Source organism: Fusarium musae, chromosome 1, assembly GCF_019915245.1.
Source record: "Fusarium musae strain F31 chromosome 1, whole genome shotgun sequence".
NCBI lineage: Eukaryota > Fungi > Ascomycota > Sordariomycetes > Hypocreales > Nectriaceae > Fusarium > Fusarium musae.
Window position 1 is genome coordinate 5,582,735 of NC_058387.1, and position 22,022 is coordinate 5,604,756.

Below are 22,022 nucleotides of genomic sequence, written 5' to 3' on the forward strand. Positions count from 1 at the left end.
GGCTATCCCGAGCATGATTTTTGTAAGCCACTTCCGTCTCAAAGACCGCCTGGCAATAGTCGTGCACACATATTCTGCCTGTTATCCACGTCTCCTCCAGAATATGTACCTGTCTGACCTCCCAATCATCCGCTTGCGTTCAACAGCTCCAGCAGAAAGTGTCCTGGTGCTTACTATGTAAGTGAGTAATGAGAGCATTAAACAAAAGACAGACACTTAGAGGACCGTCTACCTTTCCTGGCTAATAACGCGTACTTCCTTCTTAAAAGCCTGGTAGTAGCGTCAGGCTCGGTAGTGTCTCGGAAGGTTTTAGCAAACCCCTGAGACAGATGATCATTGCAGGAGTCGACGAAAGGGCTAATATCAAGGTTAGCAAATGTGAGATTAGGTCCGTAAACAGGCCACGTAATTATCAATTATTAGGATAAATATTAAGATAAAGGTAAATAAGTTAGTTAAGTAAGCTAGGTAATGACTTAAGTAAATAATTATATTTTATACATAAATTCTAACTTAGATTTTATAAACTTACCTAAACCTTTTAACTTATTTATTTACAACCTTTAACCTTAATTTTATTAACTATAGTTATGCGTAACTGATTTACCCGCTCTAGCTTACAGTAGAGAGAAGATACCCTAGACTGGAAGATATCGGAGTTTGCACAACATAATAATCACTAGACAGGCTTGTGGAGATTCACTCGTAGATACCATGGAAGGATTTGGTCAAAGTCTTTGACTGAACAGGTCTTAGTTTATTGTGAAGAAAATCACTTCAAGCTCGACTACTCCAATGTCGAAGAAAGACCGTGACATACGCCTGCTATCACGGGATCAGATACAGCCCTACCATTTTGGCAGACTAACAGGCAACTATGGGCGTCAAGATAAAGCACAATCGCGTACCGTAATAAGACAACGTGCGCCGCTCTTAAAGCTCTAGCCGTACTAAATACATCGCCGTATATACTCGAAAAGTCCGCTGTAGTTACCGTTCGAGATATCCTCGCAACAGCTCTCACTTTCGACGTGCTGCAGCAGCGCGCTCAGTTTGTTGAAATGTGCTCCGCAGCTATCGCAATCAAGGTCATCGTCGTGATCAGGATTCCAGGGTCTATAGATCTCGTAGTAGTCCCAAACCAACTGTCTAATGTCATGTTCGTCAGACCCCGACTCGCAAGTGTTGGCCTCAAGATGGAGCATCATGGCGGAATAAGAGATGAACATCCTTGAACATCCGAGACATTCGACATTTCTCGCGGCGTGAACCTTGCGGTGCTATGAAAGTATAAGTATGAGGTGAGAAAGTAGTTGGGAAGAACTAACGTTGATCAAGTTCGATCGCGAGTTGAAGAAGCGGCCGCAGGTTCGGCATTTATGATGAACATCCACATCATGCTCCAGAAGGTCTTCCTCGTCGGAAAAGTACTCGTCGCATGAAAGACAAGCGTGGTGTTCTTCTATCAGATGATCCGTCAGATCATCCTGTGAATCGAAGTCGGGCTCATGATAGCAGCGAGTACAAATATAATGTCGTGCAGAGTTCTCAAGGTGCTGCTGCTTTGCACGTCCGTGGGGGAAGTGTCTTTCACAGCGCCAACAGTAAGTGTGAGAGTGCACGGCACGGATGTGTTGGTCCAGAGAGTTCTCTAGGCGGAAGTGCCTGTCGCAAGGAGGACAGTAAGGCATTTTCGGCTTCGCTAAGCCGATGGCATGATCTGAGAGCTATGAAGTGAATCCGAAGAATAGGCTGGACTTGGAGTATGTCTTGCGGTTTAGAGAGAGGCAGAGAGCTGACTGTAAATTTAGGCATGGGTTGTTAAGAACGTGTGTGGTTCAATATTTGGTGGCTGGAAGTAGGTAATTTGATTAGGGGAATATTAAGCTTTCATTTGTCCCGCAAGGCCCACAGCAGGCTACTAGACTGCGTTTGTAAATCAGCAAACAGTTGTTGAAAGCTGTACCACCTCGTTGAATTTTTTTGTTATTCAAAACACTCGTGTAACTGTCTGCCTAGCAACGTATCCATGTAAGCTGGCCAGTGATATTAAACTGCAACATCGAGAAAACCACATGTGACAATTCACAGAGGAACATCCCCAGAGCATCGTCCCTTAACAAGACTAGCGTCCTTCCCTGTCAACCCATCGAAATACTTCAGAAGAGTCTTCACAGGCACCATTTCCATCTTGCCCAGGTCTGGATGCGAAGACTTCAACGTCTTGCCACTCCAAAGAACTCTAACAAAGTACTCTTCCTTCTTCTTGTAAAGCTCAAAAACAACCTCACTTCCCATGCCCGGCCAGACCATCACATCGATCTGAAGAATACTCAACAGCCGACTGATAGAACCGTCGTGTGCAAAGTTGTGAAGATATAAGAGATTTTGCTTGCCGGCTGTGACGGTGCGGAAGTGGCTTGCTAGCTCGGCAATCCATACACCCCATGAAGTAGCGGACGCGGCGAGGGATTCGGGTGCGTCGCGGTACATTTGGGAATATTCCCATTGGCCGAGACGATAGACCTTGTCAGCGAGTGTTTGGTCAACGCAGGTGGTTGAGTTCTTCCCGTTGACTAACTTGCAGGGAAAAGGCTTTTTGTGACATTGGCGAGCAGAGAGGTTATCGTAGTAGTGATCGAAGCTCTCATGGAACCCAACATCGTTAGATGGTACACCAGAGATGTCGTCGAGCGTCTTGTAAAGATCCTTTGTCCTATCAAGATGCGCTTGCCAGTTCTTGTTAGAAGAAGACTTAATAGCGCTCGTCAACTGACTTCCAACACTGCACTTGTACTGCGGCTCCAGACTATCAATGCCAGCTTGTTGAATAAGCAACGGCACTGACTCAGTGGTCTGATACATGCCGTTGATGAACATACCAGCAACCTGACTCGTAATCTGGTTGTTGGTAACTCTGAACATGACTTTACTACGCCAATCTTCTTTGCGGCCTGGAATGAATTTCAAAAGGTCGTGATAAACTTCATAGAGATCTTTTCCATGGACCCAAGAATCATCGAGACCTTCGGCGGTGATTTGGGGAAATTGACAGGATCCGATCCATCCGGAGGGGATGAAGGGGTTGATCTCGGAGGTGAAGTCTTTCCAGTAGCCTTGGGCGTTGGGTTTGGGAGATTCAGTGAATTGGCGGCCGAAATAGTATAGGCCTTGATTATCGCAGTTCCATTGGTATGGCTCCACGGGGAATGCGTTCGCTGCATAGGGAGTACGCTTATGATGTCTTTGGATCTGGGGAATGTCAGTCTTATGATAGCTTTCATTTTGAATGAGTTACTTACCACTTCGACATACTGCAGCTCATAATCCTTGGGAGCTTTCTTATACTCCCTCTTCCTCGCATGAGGCATGTTACACCAATTATACGTCCCATATTTATCATCCGGGGTATGCGACGACTCATAAATAAAGCCCCAAGTGCCCTTCCCATCCAACACTTTATCAAGGTCATTAACCTGATTAGAGCTCGGAGGATACCACTTCATGTTGGGGTCATTTCCCAGTACCGGCGCAGCCGCAAGGAGGCCAAGTAACGAGCTTTTCGGTAGTGACGCCATATCCGCGTATTGTCTCAAAACGAAAAAAGTGCCAAAGGCGAAGACTGCTGTGAGAGCGATCAGTCTCCCTCTGCAACGGAACCAGGAGAGCGTTGCCATTATATAGACTGATGAGGAAGGTGGTTTAGTTGATGGAGGATGATTGTGAGGTTGGAAATTACACGGTTTAATTGGAGCGCACGTGGAGATGTCATTGGTTGAGACATGGTTATGAACTGGGTCTAGTGTTGCGGAGATAAGATGGCATGACATGTTGAGCCAGAACTGAGGATGTATCTTGGAACGTGGATAATCTGAGGGTCTTAAACTTATGGACTTTTCCATTGATGGCTACACTGACCGTTGGAGTGACAGTTGTGACACGTGAGTCTGGTCCGTCAGAGGCTAATCTTGAAGCTTTACTTATTGAGAACACCGAAGTCATGAGTGGAGCTCAAGATGGTTGTTGGAACCGAGTTGTCATTTCAAGGATGTGATGAAAATTCTATGTTGTTGGGTAGAAGGTAATGGAACTGGCTAGGATCTTGATCTGGCCAGAAAACTTCCATTATCTCCATCGGCGAATAAAATTAGATGGGGCGGGTTGAAGTTGGAGTGGAATCCACTATCCCCCAGGTTAAGTTCAGGGGATTGGGGCGGCTATTCAGCGTTCATCTTTAGTGGTGCTGGCCGCTACAGGCCCCACGAGTAAGTAACTTAAGCTCTATACCTGCGCCCACAACCCGATAGATCTTGGCAACAGTTGAGAAAAGAGTATAAGCCAATGTACAGGGCAGCTTTCATTCGTCTTGTCGCTATCAGAGGATGCATTGAAAATGTTGACAACGCGGAGGAATGAAATCATTTGTGAAACAACACTCATCGCCCCCATTCACTCAAGTGAAGGAAGCACAATTACGTCACAGCTGAGGAGAACAGGGAGTAAGCCGTGAGATTCAATGTCTCTCCAACAATGATCACCTTCCATAACCTCTACTCGACAGAGGCTCAACTAGTTGTCTTTCTCAGCTACCATGGATATACCATTTGAAGCTCGGATCCCTCGCGACCCCAAGTTCAAGGCTGACAACAGCAGCGATGCTTTCGTAGCCCTGGCCAAATGGGCAGTGGATTACTCAACAGCTGAGGGGGTCAAAGCAGGTTACAAAGCAGCCTTCCAGTCCGGCCAAGAAAGATTGAGTGGATTTTTATCAAGCCTTCAAGGTTCATCTAGTCAAAAGCCGGTAAGGCATTACATTCTCGTGCCAAGCATGCGGTGAAATTGAACCCGAGATAGGACTTGCCAACGGAAAAGTTGGTTCACTCGCCTCTTAAAGACACGAAGGGAATACGTCTAGTTCAAGTGGACGTCAATGAGTCTGTTCTTTCTCTCACTATGAAAACCTACTCCGCCTCCGAGATACCCCCTTATGTCTGCCTCTCTTACGTCTGGGTCGATTTTGGACCGATGTGGAATCGCGGTCGTGACTTTCGCGAGACTGAGCTTGAGGTTCCTCACTTCAGCCATGCAGATAAAGTCGAAGTAGCGATTAACAACAAGAGGTTTCCTATTGGAGCCAACTTGCACGCTGCGCTACTCGGTTTACACAAATACCTCAACGGCAGACCTATCTGGACTGACGCTGTATGTATTAACCAAGACGACCCCGCTGAAAAGACTTTCCAGGTAGCTCGCATGGATGAGATATACAGTGCAGCTGAAAAGGTGTTCATCTGGCTTGGTAGAAAGCATACGGAACGAACAGCCGCGATGAGCATTCTTAAAGCATGGCCTGCGTTCCCAGAAGACCCAAACAATGCTGATATCCAGTTCCACGGGAAGAAGTACGCAACCGCAAAAGGGTTCTTCGATGCAACTTCAACTGGGTCAGAACTCATATCATGGCTCAGCCTCCTCCGGATGGTCTCAGAGAGCTGGTGGAGCCGAGTTTGGACTGTCCAAGAGTTCATCCTCGCAAAGGAATACGCCTTTTACTACAATGGCGAGGAAGTCCCGACTTCAGAGCTGAAGAAAGCTATGGACTGGACGTACTTTGTCGCGAGTCACTTATCGCCAAAAATGGTGCCTCATTGGGTGACTTTTCAGCCTTCGATGTTTGAGCTGAAGAAGGCTGGACGAAAGCTCCATCTTCTTGATGTGACCATGCTTGGAGGAACTAGGATGGCTGGCGATCCGCGTGACAAGGTCTGGGCATTTCTCGGTATAACTGACACGACAACTCTGGGGCAGACACCTCTCAAACCAGACTATAGCAACCGAAACATGGGCGACTTCTACCTCGATATAGCGCAACGTCTTGTCAGTGGTGACGCGGGTCTTCTCATCCTATCTTTGGTCAACCATCCTCTTCCACGAGACTCTTACCAGTTCAAATCGAAGAAGCCAATCGGCAATAAATTGCTAGATAGGCATAAGGCAAAGAAGCGATTTCCTAAAAAGGAACCAGACTGGGCGCCTCTGGAAGAAGATCTCTTTGACGATGCTCTCCAGCCGGATTGGTCTGGGAAGGGAGTGGGTTTTCCAAGCTGGGTTCCAAAGATGGCGAGCGCCGTTGCGGCTGAACCACTGTTTTTGAAGGAGATGAAGGCTCAACAGGCTCGGGGCAGACCGTTGTATGATCGCAATTGGCGAATCTTCCACGCCGCGTCTAGTGTACAGGGCGGTCACTGGTTGTCCGGAAACGGAAAAGCATTGTCAGTGAGCGCCTGTATTTTGGACAAAATCACCAAGCTTGCTCCCCTGCCTAAGAAGAAAGAGGACGAGAAGGCTTTCTACAAGACCCTGCGGTCGTGGTATCCAGGGAGAACTCGTCTCGCCGACATACCTTATCCACCCCATCCTTCAACAACCGTCCCGGAGGCACTGTGGCGAACCCTTCTGACAAACATCTGGCTCACTACCCATCCTGCACCTGATGCCTGCAGCGGTCACTTTGCAAATTATCTAGCTCGTATCTCTGACTCTGCTTCAGATGCTAAGCATGATCTTCGAGCTAAGCACAAACCTGATCTAGAGGAGGGAGATATCTTTGCGATTGCGGTGGATGATGCTGGGACTGATAGTGTGCTTTTTATAACTGAGAAGGGATATTTGGGACTAGGGCCAGCGCGGACAGAAGTTGGAGATGTTGTGAGTTTGATTGCTGGGGCGCATGTGCCGTTTGTGCTACGAAAGGGAGCTCAAGGGTCGGTTTTGGTTGGGGAGACTTATGTACATGGGGTTATGTATGGTGAGGCTGTGACCAAGGCGGACTTCCAGCCGGCGGTTATCGTATGAGAGATGGGGCGCACTGAGAATGCGGGCCAGGGCAGAGTAATTGGGCTTTTGATAGGGTCTTGAAGAACTGTTGTTGGTTGCCGGTCGCTTACACCATCAAACTAGAGGGTTCGTGGCCGATCCCAGGCCACGGGAGGAACAAAAGAATGTTACAACAGAGATCACATAGCCAAAGGATATTATCAAGTCACGGTTGAAATTCGAAGCTCTACACAAACCCGTATTCATTATCCCACACCATATAATAACTCGTGTAATTACATACATATTACCCATCCTGGTCTCCTGAAGATCACTTGCATCCTCATCCCTCGGAGGCCGAGTAGTCACACGATTAAAATCAGCAGCATCATCCTCGAAGCGGCGCAAGAACTGCCTCCCCTCTCGATCCAACGGCTCGATAGGAGACCTTCTGAAACCACGAGGGTTTTGTTCTGGATGGTATATCACGCCCTGAAGACCATAGACCTGGCCAGTCTCAACGTTGCCAGTGATGACACCCTGAAAGACACCTGGATCGTTGAGCTCCTTCCGGACAGCATCCTTCCTATCCATGGGACGCATTTCGTCCTCGCGTCTTTGGACTTGCTTGAAAGTTGCAGGTCTCTTTTCCAAGTTCATGCGGGTATTGACTGGGATCTCGTACAGACGAACCTTTTCCTCATCATGTCTGCGCTCCCACTCCTTGAAGGTCTTTCCCTCCAGGTTTGCATCTTGTTAAGCATGAGGATATTCTTTCGTGTTGCGAGTGACCTTTGTGGGATCGAAAACAACTTCTTGCGTCTGTTGTTCTACAACCTTGACGGGGATGATGCCAAAAAGACGTTTGAAATAAGCACCTCAGGCGACGTAAAGACAAATGCAGGCCGTCAAGCCCAGGTTCTTGCCACAGTGAACCACATACTCCTCGCTGGGGAGGCATTCGTGGAGGGTGCTAAGAATCCTTTGCCGAAATGGAAGTTTGAGCTTAATGCTACAAAGTGGAAGCTTTGGGCGTCAAATATTAAGGAGGTTGCGGAGACGGTGGATGAGAATGTAAGATGGGATCTGAAAGAGAGGGCGCAGAAGGCGTATGAGAAGATGGTTGAGCTGTATCCAGAGGCTTTCTCATCGAATGAGAACACTGGAAAATGACAGTCACGCTGAAGTACACTGTATAGTTTTAGATCGCTGTTATCATTCACTTGAAAAAAATCTAGTAGCTGGACTTTGCTGGCATGAGTACAATCTCATATCCACGCCGCTTCTTGAGTTGCCCCGCTTCCATGCCGTCGGCATGATGAGTTCCACCACCAAGCCTGCACAAGCTGATGTTGTGAAAAAGGACAAGAGGGAACAGAGTTGGAGAAGGAAAGGGGTCTTCTATCACATTCAGGACTATCGAATTTATTATAGCGTGACTGTAGAGTTTAAACATGGTCCTGTCCGAGTACTCGGATTCTATACGAGTCGGGACTATCCTCCATTAGTCATCGCCGACGTCACTATGGACCTTGTTTTGACTACCTTACAGCATGGTGAATGCAGTTTTGATTTATCAGCTAAGTACAGAGCCGTTGGATTTAGAGACATAAATACCGCAGTACACGCCTCTCTTGCTATTCCGTATCAGCTGATTTCTCACTGCCACAACGAGGAACAATATGGAGGCCTTGAAGGGACAAACCGCTTTCATCGTTAGTAGCCATTTACCTTTGGTCTTGGAGGCGCTAACAATGTCTATAGACCGGAGCTTCTATGGGCATTGGCGAAGCTATTGCGTTGGCTCTGGCTGAGCATGGCATAAACATTGCTTTAGTATCTCGAAGCAAGGTACGGTTCGATCGAAGAAGGCGTAGGCCACTCACTGATGAATCACTCCATGTAGGATAAACTTGAGGCAGTGCGAGACAAGATCGCATCCAAATTCTCTCAGACCAAAGTCGGAGTCTACCCTGTCGATATTCAGATCCAGCCCGATATAGAAAAGGCAGTGAAGTCCGCTATATCTGAGCTTGGTCCGATTGACATCTTGATCAATAATGTCAGTGAAGGACGTCTCTATGAAACTGATATATAAGTACTGACGGCCTTTCAGGCTGGACTTGCACTGGGTGCCCCCGGACGATTTTGGGAAATCCCCATCGATCAAGTCGCTCAGATGTCAAACACTAACATCAACGGCGTCATGTTCACCACCCACGCAGTCCTCAACCACTCAATGTGGGAACGCAAGAAAGGAACCATCATAAACGTTTCTTCCGTCACAGGTCTGGAGTGTCCACCCTTCAACGGCGAAGCAGTTTATCACGCATCAAAAGCGTTTCTAGAGGGCTTCTCCAACAGCCTTCGCATGGAAACTGCCGGATCAGACATTAGGGTCTTAGTTCTTCGCCCAGGTGTTGTCCAGACGCATTTTCATCTTCAACGGGTTCAGTACGATCAGAGTGCTATGGATGACTTTGTTGAGGGGTATGAGCCCCTGGTTGCAGAAGATTTAGCGCAGTCGGTGTTGTACATGTTGACCTTACCGCCTCGGATTTCTATCAAGGCTATGGATTGCGTGCCTACGGCGCAGAGGGCGCTGACAAACTTTGATCGGGAGTGGAACTCACGTCGCAGATAGCTGTAATAATAGATTTTAAGCAGCAAAGAATAAACAGGTTCGGTTAAGGGTGGTTACAATATGACGCTATCTTCAAATCTAAGGACTGATATCTCTAGTTCGATGATCTACTTTCTACATGTCTTAGTGCCTTCAATCGCCTCAGCATAATGGTACTTATCCTGCCTCGTCTTCTTCTTCCGGGATCTTCTTCTTGCATTGATCCGATCTTTCCTATAGCACGTCTTGCAACAGTACCCCTCTCTGTCCAGTTCCATAGCGCATTTTGTGCATAGACCCTTCCCGCGCCGTCCATGGTATAAGTTCATTTTGGAAACTGACTGTCTCTTGGTACAAAGGCCACAGGTGTACTTGTCAGAAGGCACACTACATTGGGCGCATAGCCTAACCGTCTCGCCAGTGACGGGATCTTTGATGCCCTGATTGCGGCGTTTCCGGATCCAAGCTCGCTGTTTAGCCGACATTTTATCGAGGCAATCACCGCAGTGCTTGCGATTAGCTCGGACTGGATTGCGGCATGACCGTTTGCGGCATAAGACAGGCTCGTTGACGAGAGGTGAATCTTGAGTGGTGGAGTGGCTGGCTGTTTCGTCCGCGGGAGATAGACTGTCAATTGAATTAGCGAGATGGGTGGCAACAGGAGGAATGGGTTCAAGATAAAACTGAAATTGAAGGGCTTCGGTCGAAAGCGTCTGCCCCGCCCTGGCTGATCGCAATTGTTGCTGGAAGGCATGATGATCTGGTTTTCGTCTAGTTCCAATTAACTTCAGAAAGACCCTTGGTAATTTCGACTGTTAGTCCAGTTGAACAGGCTGATCAACTATGCTATGATCACATTCAAGGCTGAAGTGTCGGCGAGAGTTTCACATTTTATACCAGATCTACGCCTCATCATCACTATGGGCCGTTCTTTCAATGTGCTACAGACCAGATATACAATGCTCATTTGTCCTCGAGCTCATCGGATTACCGTAGGGAGGTTCAGATTCCGTTCTAACAAGTACAAAGAACAAAGCTGTCGTTAAGGAATTATTCATTTTTTGTGTTCTTCTTAACAAATACTTCCACTCTGTGAGCTTTCCACCCATGTTATTATTACGAATTTCTCTCAGTTCTTCAGTAAGCCATACCAATCAATCCCCTGCACGATGCGGAAATCTTGCAAAGAGGATAGCCTGTCTACGGGATAAAGTCTCATCCAGTTACATCACATGAGATTTGAGTACGTAAGACTGTACTGTAATGAAAATGGCTAGGCCCTGTTCAGTTAGGCTTTTGCTGTCAGATTTAAGGGTTTATTCAACCTGCATGGGTTCTCGCTCGCAGCTTAAAGAGACGCTTGGATCAAGACATGCCACCAATGCCTTTCCACTTCTGAACACCAACATTTCAGATCCCTCTACACAATTATCCCCTCTAAATCCAAGATGGCCCCCTCCTGGCTTGAAAAGTTCATTGTTCGCGAGGACGCAACTCCCGATCCCCGACGCAGCGCGGAAAAGCCCGCGCTGGAGATGCACTACACCGCTCTTGTCGGACACCGCCGAATCTTGGGTGTCAAGGGCGACAAAACACCTCGCTACGAGGTCGAACGACGAGCTATTATGGGACTTTGGGGTGATAAGTGCTACGTCAAGTCTCCGAGTCAGAACGCAGAGATCGCTATGATCGACTTTCACAGCATCCCTCCCAAGACGGAGGTCAAATTATCACAAGAGGACCGCACAATTACTATGAAGGGGGCTGATGGAAAGTACACTGGGAGTGGTGGTCTGGGAGAACTACATTGGAAGCCGACGGGGATGGTTGTGCACGGCAAAGCTTCTTGGGAGCTTAGGGACGAGCGGGATCTTGTGATGTCGGTTACCATTGATGATCAGCAGGTCAATAGAATAATTTGTCTCTGGAAGGGTGGCCTCGCTCCAGAAGTGGAAGAGGAGCTCATCATGGTTGGAATCTCCAAGATTGAAGAGTATCGAAGGCTGATCCGGAACTCAAAGGTAGCTACTGCGGGTGCCGTCGCGAATGCGCCTTGGCTGGCAGTCTAGGACATAGAGGACTAATGAGCGAGAAGCGAAGGACTTTGGTTCATCTTGCATGGAGGTTTGATACGGCTCTCTTCTGTGGTCTTCCTGTCAATATCTCTTAGTGACATAGTCATCTAGGACCGCGTCCTAGAATAGATCTTAGCCTTTAAAATGATCAGAACTACAACCAGAATTTGGGAAACGCTTTTTTCCTCGCTTCGTAATTTAACGCAGCGATCCTTCGGGGTAGTGGTTGCGACAGCGTGGCTGCAATGATATCTCTGCGCTTTTCAACGGAGGCGCGTCACTATTAATAGTCGGCGGGACAAATGTAACATAACAGACTCTGAATAAGCTCGCGGCGCTTTTACACGGGGCCTTAGGCCTAACTAATAGAAGAATTTAGGTAACTGAATATAAATTTAGGATATTTTTACTAAATTTAAGATATCTTTTACTAAGTTTATTTTTGTACCCTAAACATAGGTCTTGTATTCTCTTACTCCTAAAGGAAGAGGTGTCCGTGAAATAGCATAAATAGTCGACCACTTGCCTGGTTTATTGAGAGAATATTCTCATCAACAAGCAAAAATAGCATCAAGAACAACAACCAATTCCATCATCTCACTATACCAACACATTCAAAATGCATGTCTTCTCCCTCATCACCTTCACCACCCTCAGCCTCGGCGCCAGTGCCATGGCCATTGAGGAAGACACCACCCTCGAAGCCCGCACTGATCACTGCAACCCGGGCATTGATCTCATCAAGCTAAAGATCAAGCCCGGCAAGTCCTTCACTGGCGTCGGCAAACCGGGCAAATGCTACAATCTCCCCGCCAACGTCAAGAACTTTGACGTCTACTCTGACGACACCAAATCTCTTGTCAGCTGTTTCGACTGCAAGGTTTACACTGAGGCCAACTGCAAGGGAAGCTTTGTCAGTCTTGAGGGAGCGGACAACTTTGCTTTCAAGACTACCAAGAAGCCTCACTACAAGAGCTGGAAGTGCGGTCCGCCTTAAGAGACATGGAGTGTTTGGCACACGATGAATTGCTCTATGGGGAAGAGGTCTGAGGGAAAGGGGTCTGGGGGGGATCGGGTTGGTAGTACCAGGACGTTCATTAGTTCAGCACCTCAGAGTTCGATGTGCCATGCGACAATTCGGGGTCCCCGAGCAGATTCAGGTCAAGAACGGAGGATTTACTATGATCTAAACATTCTCTTACAATATTGGTATACGTCTTATTCACTAAAACACTCTTTCGCCTTGGGATACCACTCATTTGAGGCCACACGAAGCAAATGCAAACTCTCTCTGAAGTATTATTCCCTTCTCCTCCTCCATATCTGGCCCGGGAGCCTTCCTTCAGAGCGACAAGCGCGACATAAACCCACAGGACTCATCTCCCGGCTACAGCCACCGGTACACTGCCCTTTCCTTCTCCTGCTTGACAGGTTAGTTAGGCTGAATTTGATTCGGTGTTGAAGGTACGGATCGTCTCTGATGACCTTTTGCGCACTCTACCATGTATCAGGCAATCCTCACACTGCAAGCGATTCGGAGCCGGTTGCCTTTTGCATCCCTTATTGCTACATTCACTGCTACCCTGGCCACTCCCAGTGTTCTGGGCTGCCTGTGATGAGCTAGGACCAGGTGCATTTTCGATAGGCTCCTCCTCGATTGTTGCACTCGTATCAGGGTCTCCCGGATCGCTTATAGTGTCTTCCCCCTCTGGACTCTCCGCCTGTGACGGGTCAGGTGCATTCCCTACAGGCTCCTCCTCGGTCGTGACATTTGTATCAGGGTCTCCTGGATCGCTTATAGTGTCTTCCCCCTCTGAACTCTCCGCCTGTGACGGGTCAGGTGCATTCCCTACAGGCTCCTCCTCGGTCGTGAAATTTGTATCAGGGTCTCCTGGGTCGCTTATAGTGTCTTCTGTCCCCGGAATCTCTGCCTCTGGCGGTTCCTCATCATGTAAATCCTCGGAGGGCTCTTCATCTGGGACATCGGGGTCGGGGTCTGTCGGGTTTTGCGCGTTTTCATTTGTCCGTGGACGTTTGGCAGGCTTCTCGGCTTCGACACCGTCGTCGTCGTCGTCTGACAAAGTAGTCCACCGACTCCACTCCACTTTTTCATTATTCATATTCACGATGAGTGCTGAATGCTGCTGAATGATGTTGATGGTTTGTAGTGTTAAGATGAGTGATGATGGTGTCTTGTTGAGAGTTTGTTGGAGGGAAGAAATCTTGACTTTCTTGGGCCTCTTTCCTCTCTCTCTCTCTGCCCTGATTCTTGCGAACTCTGAGCAGGTGCAAGTGAGGCGAGCCTTGGAGGCAGCAGCTGTCATGTCTGGCAACTCAACATAGCCGTTTTATCTGAGCAGGTGCATCCGAAACCTTCACAGCCTACCTACGTATGGATGGATATCTGTCTCGAGCATGTGTGTGAACCAAATTCGTCCGTCACGGTAGATATTACAGACTTTGGCTGCCTTACACTTAACTGATGCCTGATGAAATTTGAAGACTGAATCTGACCGTCAAAGGTGCCATTGACATTAGCTTTCCATGAACTTGCTTTCCCCAATGAGACATTGAGGGTGCAAGTCCGAGGCTCCAGTTACTCACTCGCATGTCGGCTTGACTCTGTTTCAGTTCGGCATGGCACTGTGCAGTCTGTGATGCGCGCTTCATGGCAGTTACTATATAAACTGTGCCCCTGCCCGCCGAGCCAGGCATTTCCATCTCCACAAGCGTTCCCAAGTCCCCTGGTCGTTACCAAGAACCAAGACAATACTTGGAGAGTCCCTGAAATCTACCCCATACCGGTCTCGTTCTTCTCTTCGTTTCGTCCCAACTCGCTGCTATCGCCCACTTTCCAACTGATATACCGGGCGCTACGAACCTCCATACTCTCAAAGCAGCTCTCCATAAAATCGAGTCTCGCCTTACGTCTTGTTCCTTGTGACCCCATCTTATTCATCAAACTTCTCGCTACACTCAGGCCTCTGCTTGCTAGATGCATGGCAGCTGACAATTAGGGTAACACTGATTAACACCTTTCCACCATCTGTCAACAGATTAGCATAAGACCGTGATTTCCAGCGGTAGCCTATCAAATTTCCGTTGATTTCTTCTTGATTGCGCATCAGCAACCTATGTCCCGTTGTCACTGACACCTAGTGTAGCACGGCTCTTCACTGGTATTGCTTTGTCGTTCTTTCGACGACATCCACTCAGCACAAAGCAATCCCAGCTCATTTATTCGCCATCACTCGGCGACCATAAATACAAAGTCTTCATCTCATCTCTCAATTATACGACAAATTCAGACGATATTATAAGAATCCTACTCGTAGATATCAGGACATATACCTCGTTCATCAACCACCCACATCTCACTCGGAGTTTTATATACTTGATACTCATCCTTTACAAATATACACTACACAAGCATGCCTCCTGTAAGAAAGACGCTCCACATCTTGCATTGATTTCGGGTATCAGGAGCAGCAAATGTACCCTCTCAGTATAGACGACCCTATGTTCCACGACCGTAAGGACCGCCCAAATGGTGTCTTTCAGGTATACAACTAACCTTGTCTAGATGTCGGCTACTTCAACCGTAATTGGAGACACCCCGACAAAGCAGCTGTCGTCCGGAAAGTCTTCATTGCTCCCCAACATGAGTTAGCTGCATCACACAGAGGCAGAAGATTTCACTGGTATGGCGGAAGGTCAGTCGACGGGTCCATGGTCTTGTATCATGGCACAACTCGAGCTTGTAGCGCTGGGGAAGAACGGGGTGGTCGCAGGATGCAGTGGTGCAACATGCCACACTGTAGCTTTTGTAGAATCATGAGGAACTCCTTCAAAGTCAGAAAGTCAGGTAAGATGGGCTGATATTGCTTCGACTGAAACGGCCGTTTTCACTGACCATGACTGAAGTTCCGGGTATGTTTTGTCGTGGTATATATACCACACAGGTATCATCCAGTAGGTTGTTGAAACAGTCAACACTAGACCATTTTTGACACTTTTCAAGAAGCAGACCACTACGCCAATAGTCTTGATCCGCAATCTCGGCTTCGTGCCATGATCGTGTGTGAAGTCATTAGCAACAGACCTCAAAGGATGTTTTCTGCGTGCCCAAATCGGACCGCACCGGACCATGGTCACGATAGCGTGAGTCATCATTGAACTTGAACAGCTTCCGCAAATAGACTAAATTACAGGTTGTAGGTTGAGGCTGCTGTATTTAGGGACGGAGGGCAAGTTACGTACCCGGAGACAGTGGTTTACCGAGATGATGCCATCATACACATAGCAGTCATCAGGTATGAGATGGTTTTATTTACAGACATGAGAGAAATGAGGATCTAGTATAGATGGATATTTTACGTGGGGAGTTCTGGCGTCAGCTCTGTCACGATTGGCTGGGCTTAGCCTTGCGGGCAAGAGGAACTTTTCATCAAGACCATCTGCTTTACTGGCAAAAGCTGATCCTAATTCATTTAAAATAAGATTATATAAGTAATATCATTATGATGCAAAAGTTCGTTCTCACGTATCTTAGTACACACTTACTTTAGTCGTTTCTTGTCGTGAAGTTTTGTATGTAGTGGCCGGAACTCTCAACATCGCAACCACGAGAACGGATATGCAAAAGCAACAAAAAGAAAACGCTTTGAAGCGCCGAATGAATGCGTAATCAGGGAATCGAACCCTGGGCTCCCCGACGCTGCTCGAATGGCAACGGAGAATTTTACCACTAAACCAATTACGCGGTGTTTTTGATGTCTTGTCTTTTCGCAAAGACTCCACAGGTTTCTCCATCATGTGGTGTTGGGTGAGAGTGGAGACGAGGATAGTGTCTGAGTGGAGAGCAGGTATACGAGAACTCGTATTACTGGTGCATAAGTGAGATGAGCCTCAGGTGAGTTGCGGTTGAAGGATGCTTAAGCTTCAACTAGTTGTTGTCCTCCAACTTGAGCAAAGACCTCAAGTCAATCTAAGACCACAAGCAGGTGAGGAATCTCCGTTGATCAGTATCAATAAATTAGTAGGTATCTGTTATTAAAATTAATCAATGAGTACCATTGGCTAAGTATTTGTTCACAACCTCATCCACAACCTTCTGACAAATCCCTCTATGAACCTCATCCGCAGTCCTCGCAACAAACGGCATAAGAAGACTATTCGCCTCAATGATAACCTCCTCATACAGCTCCCACTCCTCCACCAGCGTCCCCGGACTGCTATTAGTACTCGGACTGCTCCCAAAGTCCTGCCTCGGCCTCACAATCCACTCCGTCCTCACAGTGACACCAGCCTTGGCATCAGCTCTACAGCGAATACCATTCGGTATACTCAGACACGTCACGGGCCAGCTCCTATCCCTCGTCAGGCCGGGCGCCAGCATGAGTCTCTCGCTGGACGAGAAGGTTCTGACGCTGCTGTTGGGCGTGCCAAAGAATGGGTCCTTGCTTACGAGCTCCATGTTGGGCGTCGTCTCTTTGAAGCTCATGATCACATTGTTGTTGGCCAGCATAGGCGTGTAGGTCTGGATGTGAGCGAGGACGATTTCCGGCGGCACGCGGCTCGGGATAGGGACGGTGATGAATATCTGATGCTTAGACCGCATTGCCTACAGCAGTACAGCCTGGGGTAGCCCGTTATCTAATGAGCGTCGAAAGTGTTAGTCATAGCTTGGTAATACGCACGTAGGTACGGTACATGAAACGCCCATATCTTGTAAGTGAGATGTACATCAGACATTGTGTTATCCCCCCCGGCCTCACCTTTTTTGTGTTTCTGGGGACGTGAACTTACGTTGATTCGTCGTAGGATGCTCCGTCTTCCCCGCAAGTTGAGGCAATTTCGGCCGCCCGTGAGTAGTCAGCACTAACAACCTTGTTGAAGATGGCGCACTAAGGCATGCGACGATTGCGAAATAGGATGGCAGCTGAGTGTAACTGTAGGGCGACTGGTTCTTCTAGAAGGCGGACTTGAAGCCCTGTATCGTTGCACATCCGAGGACTCCGATGGAAAAGGACAGGACAGGACTTGAATCAAGGTTTTGCTGTCATCTTTTTTTTTTTGTCTTAATCTGACAGTGAGGCGGGTCTTTTTCATTGGTCAGGGGATGAGCCACTATTGAAGGGATGAACGCTGTGATAGGCTATTGGGTCTGAATAGAGTTATCAGCAATTTCATACCCTGGACTCTATAATTTATTTCTCCTTTATGCTGCGATTGAATGTAAAGACAAATTGACTATCTAATGTATACGGTATGCAATGAATTGAAGCAAAAGCAAAGATTTGACAATTTGGTAGAAAATACTCTAAGATCTCTGTGCTGATACAAGGTTTCTAATTCACCTGGCTATAGGCCTCTTCTCTTTGGTCCTAGTCCATGAGATTTTCCAAGTCAGTTTCTTGACAACAACCATCAGTGATTCAAACCTTCCCGAATGACAGTTTAATGGTTGTCCTCCAAAAGAGTCTCAAATGCCTTGCGAGAAATAGTCCAAGTCGGTCCATTAGGCATACCGCCAGGACTTCGAGGAAAGACAGACGCGTCGACAACGCGTAGGTTATCAACGCCGCGCACGCGAAACCTAGAGTCAACACAAGAGTCCTCATCGTCATCAGCTCCGATGGCACAAGTTGATGAGGCATGATGACTAAAAGCCAGGTCTTGGATACTCTGTCTCAAGTTTTCAGGGTCAGGACTAAGCTGGGTATACGGAACACCAGTCGCGTCAAACGCCCTTTTGAGCATCTCAATTCCTTCAACAATAGCGTCGAGATCACGCTCCGCTGACTCGGTGAAGTAGTTGAAGTTGATGTTAGGTCGGATACGAGGATCGGATGAGTTGAGTCGAACGGTGCCGGCGCTGTTGCTGGTCTGCATCTTGACGACAGCGTGCATCCACTCTGCGGGATCATTGCCTGCTCTCTCGCCGGTTGAGTAACCTGGGTAGAAGCCTACCAAGCCTGAGAGGCCGGGACTGCTGAGGAACATGAGGTCTGAGTCATTGTCCCAGCTTTGGCTGCTTCGCCAGACGGCGCCGTAGCTGCTGTCGCGTGATGCGTATGGTCCTGAAGCGTCGTCTCGCCAGAGTACGAAGCAGGGGTCTTCGTCGTCGAAGGTACCAGTGCATGGAGACTCTTGTGGGATTAGCCAGTTCTCTTCACCGCGGATTTGGACAGGAACTTCGTAGTTGTCGTGCAGGTTAGAGCCCTGATGGGGCCGTCAGCATGGAAAAGTTCAAGGTTGGTCAGGGTACTCACAACAGCAGGTAGGTCAACAACAACAGGAATATCCCAAGCCTCCAACTCCTCACGAGGCCCAATGCCACTCAGCATAAGAATCTGAGGAGTGTTGAACGCACCACCAGAAACAATAACCTCATGTTTGGCATGGACCTCCCGAATCTCACCAGTCTGCTCAGGATCATATCGCCCATCAGCAGAGTACAACCCCTCTCCAACCATATACTCCACACCATAAGCACGGGGCTTCTTGTTGCGGCCCTGTTTAGTAAGAACGCGTGTCGCTAAAGAGTGGAAGCTGATAGTCAATGGGTGTCCGGCATCGATGACCTGGTTGATGTAGATACCAGCACCGCTTCTGGCAGCTGTGCTGGGATCGATTGCCACGGGTGTGCTGTACATGCGGCCGTTTTCGTAGCGACGTGGGTCAGGACCGTTGATGTCGCGGAGAAGAAGCTCGGTCATCTCGGCGGGATCTTCGACATCGAAGCCTTCGGTCTCGTGGAACATTTGGGAGAAGAAGTTGGCGACATTGGGGGATCCGATGTTGACTGTTGCGTTACTCTGGTCGTTCTAAAACCATATATCTGAGTATGGTTCGTCTCAAGGGAAGTGAGCTGGTTCTTACCACCAGGTAGCCATCAAAGCCATGACCAGGAGTACCCTCAGGGACGTAGGTGCAGTTCTCGAGATTCATCAGATGCCGACGCATGTGCTCATGGCCCCAGGAGGCATCGCCCGTGAGATTGGCGATGTAGTCCCACTCGTTGTCAGGACACCAGGCAAAGTTCATGGCATTGACTTGCGCACTGCCGCCGAGGGTTGAGCCACGAGGATAGTACAAACCGGCACTGCATCTTATTATTAGTCAAAACTCGACGAGCAAGAGTACTGAGACTTACGGTCTAGCACCCTCGGGCGGATCAAGGCCAACGTAGTACGAGCCATTGGTCTGGATATAAGTGTACTTGGGATCACGGCGAGCCGCGTCAAAGTCCTCGTAATGATTGACAAAGAACTGCCAAGAATGGCCGGGAGTCTCGGCAGCAGTTCGAGACCTTAGACTGTCAGTAATGGTATACGCTTGTGAGGCTTTGAACTTACAGAGCTGGAAGCTGTTGAAGAATGCTGGTATGATTGTCGCCTCCGGCTTCGATGAGGAAGACGGAGTGACCCTCTCTAGCTAGATTGGCACTATTGACTTTGTCAGTATGGGAAGTCACTGTTGGGCTTTTACTTTGACTCACGCAAGAGAACCTCCTCCTGGACCAGAGCCGATGATGACATAGTCGTAGACGTCGGGCTTTGTCGCAAGAGTGCCAGAGCCAGTAGCTAAAACGGCACCGAAGGCGAGTTTGAGGTGATTGAGAAACATGATTTAGATGTTGTAAGCAAAGTTGGTATTTCGATTGTTCTGCTACATCAATTCCACTTTCAAGTCCATGACTCGACTCTTTATACAGCTCAACAGCGGCTTAGCATTCTTCATTGCTGCCTCCAAGGATATTTCCATCTTGGCGATTCTCACCGCCAACTTCACAGCCTCGCAGCCGCGTCAGATCCATCAAGGCGACCGCGTAATGGCAATAGGAATTACTTGTAGAAACGGTAGCCATGGAGCTCCGCGGGCATGTCCGGTGCGATTGTAGTCAGCAATGCTGACATGCCAAGACCGTGAGGCTTAGGAAGCTCACCAAGCCAAGATGTCATTGTGAGCCACTCACGGATCAGAAAAAGCGAGAACATTCATTTAAAGGGAACAGGATGTAGAAATAAAGTCTTTTCATACTGCGGGAATCGGGGGCGGAGTGCAAAATGACGGACTATTTACAGAATGTGATTTTATTCTTGGTATAAAGGATCAGATCAATTGACTCCTTCGACTTGCACCGGTCTTCAAATTATGCACTTGCACTCATACGTTCATTAACTGTAACCCCATTCCAGCTACGATAGCCCAAGCTGGCACCATGGTATCCAAAGCCCCAGAAGTCGATGTCGATTGAGCGCTGCCACTTGTCTTGGTAGTCTCTCTTGCCTTGGCCTCGTCACTCTCACCTGATTCATCAGTCTCCCTGGAAGATGAATCCTTCGTCTTGCTCGGCTCACTACTCAATCGTTAGCACTGTCTTTCCTTTCTCCACGATCTAACTCACCTCTCTTCAGAGTCATCATCACCATCCTTGGCACCAATCCCACCCGCTTCAATCGCCTCCTTTGAACACTGCTTATTATAAATATCCTCCGACAAGAACTCCTGTGCACCGTCGCATAGCTCTTTGAAGAAGAGCACGCAGTACCCGTAGTAAGTCGAACTAGCAATCGCTGGCTCGTTCTTGTTGGGGTCGCAGGAGGATAGGCATGATACAAAGTTTGCGCTGCCGTCGCCTGCGCACATGCATGTTGCGTATGATCGGGTCTTGTAGTCGCCTGGACAGCTTTCGTAGGTTTGGTCAAGACAGGCGTCGCATGAGTCGGTTTGATACGCACCGAAGACTGGGTTGGAGGCTTGGACGGCTGTGAGAAGGCCGAGGGCCAGTGAGACGGTAGTCTTTTGCAGCATTTTGTAAAGAATTATTCCAAGTATCGTAATGTCTCAGCATTGCTTCAAGCATGGGCGCGACATACAGGTAGTTCTTATACTGCACTCAAGTCTCATGCCCTCCAGCCCGTGGCTTCTCAGCCTAGGCACTCCTCAAACTACTAACCCTCGATTATTCGCTACTCAATCCATTTTATTCGCCAACCCCTAAAAATTGACCTGATCTTTCCAGCCGCTGTTACAAGGGGTCGTCGCCCTACCGATCCCGCGCGGTCTCGACCGCCCGTTTAAAACTAAGCATATCCGGGGCACTCAAAGCTGATTGGGTCAATGCACTCAGCTGAAAAAGACACCGCCACCAATTGCAAACCACTGGTGAGGGCTTTGGCTGTGTTCTAGATATTGACCCCTGATTTTAGTCCACACGTGCAGTGTGTTGGTGCCAATATTTAAGCGCGGGGCGTTCACTACGGCGCCATTTTATAGAGGCGATAGTGTGTGTGTGAAGGGTGTCACTACCAGCCTTGCAAGCTCCATTTTACGAAAGCGAATAATATGTACTTTGCATTTACGGCGAGGCCGTACATAGCATGAAACGGTGGTGTGATGGTTTGAAATTTGCTAAATAACCGTTTTCTTTCTTCTGCGTATTAAGAAACTTACCTAATATCAGTTAAGAGTTTACTAATTTCATGATAAACTTATCATCA

General features: G+C 48.2%; 10 protein-coding genes and 1 non-coding gene across 11 annotated transcripts; 4 read left to right on the forward strand and 7 right to left on the reverse strand.

Annotated features, from left to right (window-relative positions):
* Window positions 1–2,085: 2,085 nt before the first annotated feature.
* Window positions 2,086–3,371, reverse strand: J7337_001681 (uncharacterized protein; the record flags this gene model as incomplete). The annotated part of the gene is made up of 2 exons (XM_044819417.1): window positions 2,086–3,252; window positions 3,303–3,371. 2 exons carry the CDS (start codon window positions 3,369–3,371, stop codon window positions 2,086–2,088), a joined length of 1,236 nt encoding a protein of 411 aa, XP_044687119.1.
* Window positions 3,372–4,591: 1,220 nt separating this feature from the next.
* Window positions 4,592–6,855, forward strand: J7337_001682 (uncharacterized protein; the record flags this gene model as incomplete). Its single annotated transcript, XM_044819418.1, has 2 exons — window positions 4,592–4,801; window positions 4,855–6,855. 2 exons carry the CDS (start codon window positions 4,592–4,594, stop codon window positions 6,853–6,855), a joined length of 2,211 nt encoding a protein of 736 aa, XP_044687120.1.
* An 88-nt stretch (window positions 6,856–6,943) lies between these two features.
* J7337_001683 (uncharacterized protein) lies at window positions 6,944–7,777 on the reverse strand (the record flags this gene model as incomplete). The annotated part of the gene is made up of 3 exons (XM_044819419.1): window positions 6,944–6,956; window positions 7,121–7,548; window positions 7,760–7,777. 3 exons carry the CDS (start codon window positions 7,775–7,777, stop codon window positions 6,944–6,946), a joined length of 459 nt encoding a protein of 152 aa, XP_044687121.1.
* Window positions 7,778–8,498: 721 nt separating this feature from the next.
* Window positions 8,499–9,460, forward strand: J7337_001684 (uncharacterized protein; the record flags this gene model as incomplete). The annotated part of the gene is made up of 4 exons (XM_044819420.1): window positions 8,499–8,531; window positions 8,581–8,667; window positions 8,723–8,878; window positions 8,933–9,460. 4 exons carry the CDS (start codon window positions 8,499–8,501, stop codon window positions 9,458–9,460), a joined length of 804 nt encoding a protein of 267 aa, XP_044687122.1.
* A 1,427-nt stretch (window positions 9,461–10,887) lies between these two features.
* J7337_001685 (uncharacterized protein) lies at window positions 10,888–11,508 on the forward strand (the record flags this gene model as incomplete). Its single annotated transcript, XM_044819421.1, has 1 exon — window positions 10,888–11,508. One exon carries the CDS (start codon window positions 10,888–10,890, stop codon window positions 11,506–11,508), a length of 621 nt encoding a protein of 206 aa, XP_044687123.1.
* A 625-nt stretch (window positions 11,509–12,133) lies between these two features.
* On the forward strand, window positions 12,134–12,511 carry J7337_001686 (uncharacterized protein; the record flags this gene model as incomplete). The annotated part of the gene is made up of 1 exon (XM_044819422.1): window positions 12,134–12,511. The coding sequence occupies one exon, from the start codon at window positions 12,134–12,136 to the stop codon at window positions 12,509–12,511; it is 378 nt and encodes a 125-aa protein (XP_044687124.1).
* Window positions 12,512–12,890: 379 nt separating this feature from the next.
* Window positions 12,891–13,838, reverse strand: J7337_001687 (uncharacterized protein; the record flags this gene model as incomplete). The annotated part of the gene is made up of 2 exons (XM_044819423.1): window positions 12,891–12,934; window positions 13,091–13,838. 2 exons carry the CDS (start codon window positions 13,836–13,838, stop codon window positions 12,891–12,893), a joined length of 792 nt encoding a protein of 263 aa, XP_044687125.1.
* A 2,356-nt stretch (window positions 13,839–16,194) lies between these two features.
* On the reverse strand, window positions 16,195–16,276 carry J7337_001688. The gene has a single exon. It is a non-coding gene; the product is annotated as a tRNA-Gly (tRNA).
* A 607-nt stretch (window positions 16,277–16,883) lies between these two features.
* On the reverse strand, window positions 16,884–17,134 carry J7337_001689 (uncharacterized protein; the record flags this gene model as incomplete). The annotated part of the gene is made up of 2 exons (XM_044819424.1): window positions 16,884–16,943; window positions 16,982–17,134. 2 exons carry the CDS (start codon window positions 17,132–17,134, stop codon window positions 16,884–16,886), a joined length of 213 nt encoding a protein of 70 aa, XP_044687126.1.
* Window positions 17,135–17,973: 839 nt separating this feature from the next.
* Window positions 17,974–20,145, reverse strand: J7337_001690 (uncharacterized protein; the record flags this gene model as incomplete). Its single annotated transcript, XM_044819425.1, has 6 exons — window positions 17,974–18,738; window positions 18,789–19,343; window positions 19,399–19,621; window positions 19,673–19,834; window positions 19,875–19,964; window positions 20,018–20,145. The coding sequence occupies 6 exons, from the start codon at window positions 20,143–20,145 to the stop codon at window positions 17,974–17,976; spliced, it is 1,923 nt and encodes a 640-aa protein (XP_044687127.1).
* Window positions 20,146–20,685: 540 nt separating this feature from the next.
* Window positions 20,686–21,333, reverse strand: J7337_001691 (uncharacterized protein; the record flags this gene model as incomplete). Its single annotated transcript, XM_044819426.1, has 2 exons — window positions 20,686–20,878; window positions 20,927–21,333. The coding sequence occupies 2 exons, from the start codon at window positions 21,331–21,333 to the stop codon at window positions 20,686–20,688; spliced, it is 600 nt and encodes a 199-aa protein (XP_044687128.1).
* Window positions 21,334–22,022: the final 689 nt, after the last annotated feature.